This window comes from Archocentrus centrarchus, chromosome 4 (assembly GCF_007364275.1).
Source record: "Archocentrus centrarchus isolate MPI-CPG fArcCen1 chromosome 4, fArcCen1, whole genome shotgun sequence".
Classification (NCBI taxonomy): domain Eukaryota; kingdom Metazoa; phylum Chordata; class Actinopteri; order Cichliformes; family Cichlidae; genus Archocentrus; species Archocentrus centrarchus.
The window spans coordinates 14,232,302-14,242,881 of NC_044349.1; the positions used below are offsets into that span (position 1 = coordinate 14,232,302).

Consider the following 10,580-nt stretch of genomic DNA (forward strand, 5'->3'; position numbering starts at 1 on the left):
ATAATTCTGAGGATTCACACTCACAACTTGGAAATGTGTCACAATTATAAAACAAACAAACAAACAAACAAAAAAAAGCATTTTACTCAACTGAAAAAATGCAAAACAGACCCATGCAACAATTTATCTAAATTGGTGTACTGAAACTATCACCTGACATTTTATGACATGTATAATGATGGATCATTCATGCTTTTAATCATGCCCTCTCATTTAAAGTGTTCCCAGCTGCATTTCGTTTGCATTTAAAATGGTAAACATCAGTGCTACACTCAAGCTCAAAATACAATTTTGTCTCTTCCACCTTCAAGACAACGTTCAAATAATCACAGCAAACTAATATCTAGATGTTTTTTTTTCCAGGATTACTGCATCTTTTGTTATTGTAAAATCAAGCAGTTTCTGTAATTATCTTTAGTGCAACTACACTGCAAAAACACAATCTTCCCAAGTATTTTTGGTCTAGTTTGCGGCTTAGTCCAAAGATATTTGCACTAGAAGTGAGACATTTTCTGTCAAAGTAAATCTGACAGAAAATGATATACTGAACCTCTCAGATTTGTCTCCTGTGCTGAAATAAACATGCTTGCTGATTAGATGGTGAAAACCACCAGTATATAGAAATACTTAAACACAACTCCTTTGATTTTGATTGAGACATGCTGAAAAGCTGAAACAGTTTTGTTAATAATTATTTATATAACCAAGTTTTGTCCATCCTTCTGGATTTCCGATTGGCCAATGTGAGCCATTCCTCTGATTAAGGACTTTGGCACAGAGCAGTTGCAAGAAAACATTCCGTTAGAAGGAGCCAACTTCACTAACCAACACAGACAGAGGGAGAGGAGAGAGAAACTAAAGAGCAGGGAGAGAGAGAAACTGGGTCAGCCAGCACAGGCAGACTGGAGGACCATGATACACACAACATATTACACCATGTCATAATTCATGTGTCATAATACAGTCACATGAAATTATATCCCCTTTCAATTCTATGGTTTTACTTATCAGGACATAATAAAAGTAATCTAGTTAGGTAAATATAAGCTGAGATGAACTACAACACATTGTCATAGTCTGAGGAGCAGATGGGACTCAGTTGCAGAATAGAAGTTGCAGGTTTATTTATGATTTTGACAGCTTAAGGATTTACTTTTAGCAGATCCAAGGCTCCAATACAGACAGATTCACAGATAAATCTCTCCACAGGGAAAACTTCCTGTGTAACTCACTCAGAGACAGTGCTGGATTCCTGCACAGAGGAGAACCAACAGGTGAAACGAAGCCACAGAGCTGTCACAAGTAAACATTCTGATAGAAGGAGCCAACTTCACTATTTCCAGATTAATGATCAGGCACTGGGTGAAGGCGTCCCTTCTAAGCACACAGCAAATCAGATGATTACCAACAGGTTCATTAATCCCAGGTGTGCAGGACTGCGGGGCAGAGGTTGAAACCCACCCTGAAACACAAGGTGTGGTTAACTAAAACACCCACACACAAACAGAGGGAGAGGAGAGAGAAAATGGGTGAGCCAGCACGGGAGGACAGGATAATTCATTAACCAAAAACTAAGAAACAATATATGACTAAACACACTATGATTCTGTAAACTTGTAGAACCTCATTAAGTTGCAATAACTTGAAGCAATCATTTTCTGTGTGGCTTTACCTGTTTCTCACATAATTGTGGAAAAACTGTGGACCCATTGTTACAGTGTTGCTCCAGTTCATTGAGGCTTATGGCTATTTGTTTATACACAGCTCTTTTAAGATCCTGCCACAGTATTTCAGTGAGGTTGAGGTCTGGACTTTGACTTGGCCATCACAACACTTTCTTTTGCAGCTGTTCTGTTGTTGATTTGCTGCTGTCCTTGGGATCATTGTCCTGTTGACTGAGTTTCAGCCAAGCTTTGGTTGTCAGACAGATTACTTCTTATCTGATTCTAGAATACCTTGGTATGCAGAGGAGTTCATGGTTGACTCAATGACTGCACAGACCCCACATCCTGTGGCTGCAAAACAAGCCTGATACAGTGGGTACAGAAAGTATTCAGACTCCTTTAAATTTTTCACTCTTTGTTTCATTGCAGCCATTTGCTAAATTCTCCTTAATGTACACTCAGCACCCCATCTTGACAGAAAAAAAACAGAAATGTTGAAATTTTTGCAAATTTAATAAAAAAAGAAAAACTGAAATATTACATGGTCATAAATATTCAGACCCTTTGCTGTGACACTCATATTTAACTCACATGCTGTCCATTTCTACTGATCCTCCTTGAGATGGTTCTACTCCTTCATTGGAGCCCAGCTGTGTTTAATTAAACTGATTGGATTTGATTAGGAAAGGCACATACCTGTCTATATAAGACCTCACAGGTCACAGTGCATGTCAGAGCAAATGAGAATCATGAGGTCAAAGGAACTGCCCAAGGAGCTCAGACAGAATTGTGGCAAGGCACAGATCGGGCCAAGGTTACAAAAGAATTTCTGCAACACTCAAAGTTCCTAAGAGCACAGTGGCTTCCATAATCCTTAAATGGAAGAAGTCTGGGATGACCAGAACTCTTCTTAGACCTGGCCGTCCAGCCAAACTGAGCAATTGTGGGATAAAAAAACTTGGTGAGAGAGGTAAAGAAGAACCCAAAGATCACTGTGGCTGAGCTCTAGAGATGCAGTAGGGAGATGGGAGAAAGTTCCACAAAGTCAAGACAATGACCCTAAGCACACAGCTAAAATAACAAAGGAGTGGCTTCGGAACAACTCTGTGACCATTCTTGACTGGCCCAGCCAGAGCCCTGACCTAAAGCCAATTGAGCATCTCTGGAGAGACCTCAAAATGGCTGTCCACCAACGTTCACCATCCAAACTGACGGAACTGGAGAGGATCTGCAAGGAAGAATGGCAGAGGATCCCCAGATCCCTTTTCAGAGAGAAGAGGCTTTCTCATGGGAAACCCATCCAAACAAGTCAGACTTGTTCAGTCTTTTTCTAATTGTGCTCTTATGAACTTTAACATGCTAACTGAAGCCTGTAGAGACTGAGATTTAGCTCTTGGGGGTCTTTTTTGTAATTTTTTGAACAGTGCACAGTTAAATATTGGGGTGAACTTGCTGGGACGGCCACTCCGGGTGAATATATTTCCCACTAATTCATTAAACACCTCCCATTTGACATTTGTGCCAATTGTAATCCCAAGAATAAACACACAACACCATATGGCTACCACAACACCATTAAGTGTATATATGGCTCCAATATGTTAGTCAAGTGCATGTGATTAGCAGCTTACTCTCTTGATTTCTATTGAAGCACTAAGGGTGTACTTAATGTTCCACGCACCTAATATGTCTCACACTGTTGTTCATCTGAGGAGGAGAACCTGCTAAGGACCAGATGATTTTTATCATGTCCTGCTATGTAAAACCTTAGAATTAAAAAAAGATATGCTTTCTTCATCCCATGACTGTACGTACAATACAAAGAGCAATGTTAGGTCTGCTCTGCTATGCTGAGTCTTTGCATACACATTTATGTGACACTAATGAAATAACTAAAACAATTAAATACAATAATCAAATGCGAAAACATAAGAAAACATAATTTGTGATCACTGTGGAAAAACATAGTCTAGGCTCCATTGATTTTTCACCTCCCCGCCTCATTACTCATTACGCTAAAGGAAACACAGATATGACAACAAATTGGCAAATTAGCCTTATTGGCAATGAGCTCCAAGTGCCATTTTAATTTGAATCAAAAACTATTGCAAGTGATTTAGTTTTGCCCATTTTCAATCAGAAAAGTAGCAGTAAGTTGATAACTTAGTATTTGAATAAAAAGAGCAATACTTTCTTGTGTCAGTTTTTGAGGTTAGATACTACCCTCAGACATATTCAGAGGGGTCGTGTTGTTTGAAGGGCAGTCTTTCTGTTGGAACTAGGTAAATCATTAACAGCCATCAAAGGTGAGGCTTTTACACACTTGTCACTGGAAAGGAAATATGGAACGAGAAAACACATTTGTTTTATTTTTTTTTCAGTGCAAGTAAGTTCAGTGACTTTGTCGCTCTGACAATTGGCCTCCTCAGTTTCCAAATACAACTGCCCCTGTCACCTGCTGTTGGCGTCAAATTAAGTAGCAAATTACTACATTTTGTTTTTAATTTACAAAATGCCTCGGCGTTTTTGAAAACAGGGTTTTACTCCAACCCTTTCACTTTAGAAACACTGACAGTTCAGTTTTACAGAGGGTGTGTCTTAAGCAGCTCTGTCAGTTCAACTTGTTTTTCCTTAAAAAATGGAAAATACTTCAGGCAGATTACTTTATAGTACATGAAAAATAAAATAGATGCCGTTCCAAACAGTCATTAAGTCCAATAGGGCAGTTTTGGTGTATTTCTACAATTGTCGTACTAACAGTTATGAATGGAATGCACATACCATCCCATTAAAACAGAGTACACTTCTTTATTATCCTCTTCATGTGAAACCATGCAAGCACCGCCTAGTTGGCGCTGTACAATGTTCATACAAACATTTGTGCCTGCAGATATGCAGTTTTAGGTGTGGCAGCAGACGAAAGAAAGCCTTTTTCAGTAAGTCGCTATCTTTAATAATTTAAAGTATACAAAAACTGCTCTAAAGTTTTGGATTCTCAAAGGAACAACATGTTCCATCTATCCTGGGAAATACAAACTCAGATTAAATCTGGATTTTGATGAAGACAGTGAGAGAATGATCAGACTTCATCACATCTCAGAATATTAAGGTCTGTATAACTTAACAATGTAGTCACACAATGTAATTATTCTTTTCAAAATATAAATATATTTGTCACCTGTTTTTATAAAAACAACAGATGTATTAATTTTCACCAACTTGACAATTACAGAAACCTGAAATTAAGCTGTTAAGTTCGTAAATGTTTAGTTCCTTTACTTTGTCTTAGTAATAACTTGATCTAATGATTTTGATGCCTTTCCTTTTTGCAGTTATTGCTGTTAGATTTGTTGCTTGTTTTGCTTTGCAGAGTGCAAAAAATGAGAATAAACAAGTCCGAAAATATCCTGATAGCTGGAGCTCTTTTTTTATTAGCTTTCCTTCTCTGGAAAGTTACTTTTTTGCACTATGGATTTGACTTTCACATATACTCCTGGCCAAGATGTGTACAAAATACATCTGCTTCCAGGACCCCAGGATTCCAAACCCTTCCCCAGCATATCCAAGACTTCCTCTACCATCGTCACTGTCGCCATTTCCCCATGCTACTGGACGTTCCTGACAAATGCGGAGGAGCAGATGAATCTGGAGATGTTTTTCTTCTGCTGGTCATTAAAAGCTCTCCCGCGAACTACGAACGCAGAGAGGTGCTACGCAAAACGTGGGCCAAAGAGAGGTTGCATAACGGTGTGTGGATTCGACGGATCTTCATCTCAGGTACGTCAGGTGGTAGTTTTGAAAAGGAAAGACTGAACAAGCTTCTCGAGGTTGAGCAACATGAGCACAACGACGTCCTCCAATGGGATTTCAGTGACACATTTTACAACCTCACCTTGAAGCAGATACTCTTCCTGGAATGGATGGAAAGAAACTGTCCGAATGCTCGCTTCCTGCTAAACGGTGATGATGACGTCTTTGCCAACACGGGTAACATGGTTGATTACCTGCAAAGCCTCAAGGACAATGATGGAAGCAAGCACCTCTTTACTGGCCATCTGATCCAAAATGTGGGACCCATTAGATCATCAGGCAGCAAGTACTTTATTCCTGTTCAGGTGCAGGAGTCAGACTCGTACCCTCCTTACTGTGGTGGTGGGGGCTTCCTGCTCTCTGGCTATTCAGCCTCAGTCATACACAGCATGTCGAAATCTATTAACCTTCTTCCCATTGATGATGTTTACATGGGGATGTGTCTAGCCAAGGCAGGACTCGGTCCTGTTTCCCATATGGGCTTCAAGACTGCTGGACTGCACATCCCATCAAATAAAGTAGATCAGTATGACCCCTGTTATTACAAAGACTTTTTACTAGTACACAGGTTTCTCCCTGCTACAATCTATTTTATGTGGCATAAAATACACGATCCTAATCTAAAATGTGCTGATAATAGATTATAGAAAAGATAAAGATTCAAATTTTCTTTGCCTATTTGTTAATCCCATATCTGTCTGATCAGTGTGATAAAAAACATTCTACTAGTACACTAAGATTAAAAACTTCAAAGACATTTCTTATAATATCCTAGTGGAGTAAAAGCACAGAAGCATTTTTACTATCATATTACTTCATTGTCCAAAGGCCGTAAAGATAAACCTACGGGGCCAAAGTTAATGAAGAAGAGAAAGAGACAGAAAAAAAAGCAAACTATAATAAACACATCTGAATGTACTTTGTGGTACTTCTCTCTAATCTTTGTTGCAGTTTGTTTATTATAGGAATAAAATAATGCAAGTTTTAAAGAGAGAGTCACTTTTTTAGAATAAACTCTAACAGCTGACATCTGTGTAAACAGGACCACGTCAAACCGGTTTGAATGCACAGAATTAAATAATTCACTCATAAATATAAATTTACATAAAATTTACATAAAATTTACATTTACATAAAATCAAAATACTCTAGAAAAGTGAACACACCTTGAAATGCCACTTTAGGAATGAGTGAAAGTAAATATGATTTCTTTATTTCCACCACTGTGTGTAATTAGAATCTCAGCTTTGCCAGTCTGTGGGTGAGTGTCGTACACACTGTGTGATCTCACTTGGAAGTCAAACAAATGGTAACTCTGTACTTTTTATGACAGTTCTTTTTCTTTTTTTTTTTTTTCTCTTCTCTTTTTTTTTATCTTTTTTTTGTATGGACAGGTTTTTTGTGTGTGTGTGTGTGTGTGTTCACATTGTCATATGATCCATTGTTAGTGTGAAAATATCTATTATAGCCAGATACTAACTAAAATTATTCTTTATGAATGACCAAATGTGGGTTGAATCTGCTATTCAGCCAAGGCAACATTTACCATACAGCCTTAGTCTAATGATTACTGTTAAGGATGCAGAAGGAGTGGACTGCATGAGGCTGGTCAGGCGTGTCACACTCTTTTCTCCAAGGTATCAGCAAACTAGCTACAACCGTGGAATGACAATTTGTATCATTTAATTAGAGCACGCTTCTCTTAGCACAGTTCATTTATTTTAATAATGTTTATACACCTTGATTGTTTCACAATATATATTTTTTTAATTAGCTCGGATTGATTAAATTGCATTGATTCTGTATCCTTATTAAAATAACCCCCTGTTGCTCTCCTTCCTTGTTTTTCATAATTAATCGTGCAACGTGGGGCTTTGACAGTGCTGCATATTTTTATAATCAAGAATTATTTATTGTGGTTGCTGTCAAAGACTAACACACTGACAGGCATTTTAAGAGTTTGTGGAGGTGTGGCGGTGCCTTGTGTGGTCATAGAAAATAAACAACAGTGACATAAACTGCCAGAAGATGAGAAATTCAGCTCATGACACCTGTTTTCTTTTGTCTTGAGTTCAGATCAAACCTATGTATATCCATCTAACACTCACCTTGGCTCTTAGGCCCACTGCATGTTAAATACGGGCCTGCACACATGCAGACACATGAGTGCATGCGTGTGCCTGCTTGTACAGAATCTCATTCCAAACCCAGCGCTCTTTTTAATTTTGATTGATGACTCTGTTTATCTTTGGAATAATTCCCTCCCCCCACCTCTTTAGCATCTTCACTCCGTCCACATTGTAGACCCTCTCCTCATCACCCCCCTAGTATGAAAATTATATTAGAAACAAAATGAGATTTGAAATTTTGTGTTTGACAAGCAGCTTGATGAAAGGGTTTCATAGCCGGGCTTAATCCATGGAAATTTTATGCTAATAATACTGCCGGCCAAGCAATCTAGTTGAAAATTAATCAGGGGGCTAGATAGAGGAGAGGAGAGGAGAGGAGAGGAGAGGAGAGGAGAGGAGAGGAGAGGAGAGGAGAGGAGGTTGCTCCATGAAAACCCCCTTCTCCTCACCCTCATACCCTCTCTCCACCTCTGAATCTCATCAGAAATAGCCATGGGGTGTTGTCTTTGTGATGAGGTAGGGAGAGAAATAGGGAGTCAGAAAATTACACTGCAGCTTAGTACTGATTGATGCAGTAATGTTTGCAGTAATGTATGCAGCCATGCAGCGAGCCACCTTATTATGGATTAGACTTCTTCCCTTCCTCAGCAGTCCCCTCCTGCATTACAGAGGAAACGCACACAGCTTCAGAAACACACACACATACACACACACGTATACATACACACACCTATTTAGCTGCATCTGTTCTGCTTTTATTATTCTGTTTATCCTGTGCAGCCCTCAGTGGTGACATTTTTTTTTGCATGGATCATTTTCTTTGTGTGCCTAAATGGTGATTCAGCCTCAATGCGTTCGTTCTTTCCCCTGTCTCGTCACACTTTCACGAACAAACACACACACACACATCCACTCCTTGCCTCCCTGTATTTATTCCTCTTTCTCTATAAGCCCTAGGAGTCATCATTAAAGTGAGTCACTAATGAAGTCATTATCAAATTTCGCTCGTTTAAAACAACACAATTAGTACCGATGCTTTAATGATGTTTGCAAGTTAAATGCAAACTAATCGCTTTTTTCCCCCATTTCTCTGTCTCATTTCTTCTCTCCTCCTTAAAAGCTCTCCCGCGAACTACGAACGCAGAGAGGTGCTACGCAAAACGTGGGCCAAAGAGAGGTTGCATAACGGTGTGTGGATTCGACGGATCTTCATCTCAGGTACGTCAGGTGGTGGTTTTGAAAAGGAAAGACTGAACAAGCTTCTCGAGGTTGAGCAACATGAGCACAACGACGTCCTCCAATGGGATTTCAGTGACACATTTTACAACCTCACCTTGAAGCAGATACTCTTCCTGGAATGGATGGAAAGAAACTGTCCGAATGCTCGCTTCCTGCTAAACGGTGATGATGACGTCTTTGCCAACACGGGTAACATGGTTGATTACCTGCAAAGCCTCAAGGACAATGATGGAAGCAAGCACCTCTTTACTGGCCATCTGATCCAAAATGTGGGACCCATTAGATCATCAGGCAGCAAGTACTTTATTCCTGTTCAGGTGCAGGAGTCAGACTCGTACCCTCCTTACTGTGGTGGTGGGGGCTTCCTGCTCTCTGGCTATTCAGCCTCAGTCATACACAGCATGTCGAAATCTATTAACCTTCTTCCCATTGATGATGTTTACATGGGGATGTGTCTACCCAAGGCAGGACTCGGTCCTGTTTCCCATATGGGCTTCAAGACTGCTGGACTGCACATCCCATCAAATAAAGTAGATCAGTATGACCCCTGTTATTACAAAGACTTTTTACTAGTACACAGGTTTCTCCCTGCTACAATCTATTTTATGTGGCATAAAATACACGATCCTAATCTAAAATGTGCTGATAATAGATTATAGAAAAGATAAAGATTCAAATTTTCTTTGCCTATTTGTTAATCCCATATCTGTCTGATCAGTGTGATAAAAAACATTCTACTAGTACACTAAGATTAAAAACTTCAAAGACATTTCTTATAATATCCTAGTGGAGTAAAAGCACAGAAGCATTTTTACTATCATATTACTTCATTGTCCAAAGGCCGTAAAGATAAACCTACGGGGCCAAAGTTAATGAAGAAGAGAAAGAGACAGAAAAAAAAGCAAACTATAATAAACACATCTGAATGTACTTTGTGGTACTTCTCTCTAATCTTTGTTGCAGTTTGTTTATTATAGGAATAAAATAATGCAAGTTTTAAAGAGAGAGTCACTTTTTTAGAATAAACTCTAACAGCTGACATCTGTGTAAACAGGACCACGTCAAACCGGTTTGAATGCACAGAATTAAATAATTCACTCATAAATATAAATTTACATAAAATTTACATAAAATTTACATAAAATTTACATTTACATAAAATCAAAATACTCTAGAAAAGTGAACACACCTTGAAATGCCACTTTAGGAATGAGTGAAAGTAAATATGATTTCTTTATTTCCACCACTGTGTGTAATTAGAATCTCAGCTTTGCCAGTCTGTGGGTGAGTGTCGTACACACTGTGTGATCTCACTTGGAAGTCAAACAAATGGTAACTCTGTACTTTTTATGACAGTTCTTTTAAGTTAAAGAGTTAAATGTATTTCCTGAGAGTTTAATTTTTTTTAAAAAAGGGTAAACATGCACATAGAAAAGCAAAACACACAAAAATCTTTATTACACTGTAAATTGCCAAATACAATATTGCATTTTTTAAAAAAACATCCCTCCTTACATTGTTTTCAGTCACATTTCTGGCAAGAGAATAAAAGGGCAAATGATTCTGAAATCATACATATATTTTATTAGCTTTGAGCATTTTACACAATACTAAACTTGTCCAAATGTTATGAATCTTCGACTGTCAGAAAGACTGTAATACATGATGAAATGCTGGCTGTCAAAGTGTCATAAACACATTTTAAATCCGGGAAAGAGCATTATTTATGTTTTGCTGC

At 38.6% G+C, this 10,580-nt stretch overlaps 1 protein-coding gene and 1 pseudogene across 1 annotated transcript; both read left to right on the plus strand.

Annotated features, from left to right (window-relative positions):
- Nucleotides 1-4,658: 4,658 nt before the first annotated feature.
- LOC115779453 (N-acetyllactosaminide beta-1,3-N-acetylglucosaminyltransferase 3 pseudogene) lies at nt 4,659-6,496 on the plus strand (annotated as a pseudogene).
- A 2,165-nt stretch (nt 6,497-8,661) lies between these two features.
- On the plus strand, nt 8,662-9,854 carry LOC115778848 (N-acetyllactosaminide beta-1,3-N-acetylglucosaminyltransferase 3-like). The gene has a single exon (XM_030727202.1). It carries the CDS (start codon nt 8,662-8,664, stop codon nt 9,499-9,501), a length of 840 nt encoding a protein of 279 aa, XP_030583062.1. The 3' UTR covers nt 9,502-9,854.
- The last annotated feature ends 726 nt before the right edge of the window (nt 9,855-10,580 follow it).

Excerpts from the sequence above, each read along its gene's own strand:
- LOC115778848 (XM_030727202.1), top strand. The coding sequence starts at position 8,662 with ATGCAAACTAATCGCTTTTTTCCCCCATTTCTCTGTCTCATTTCTTCT.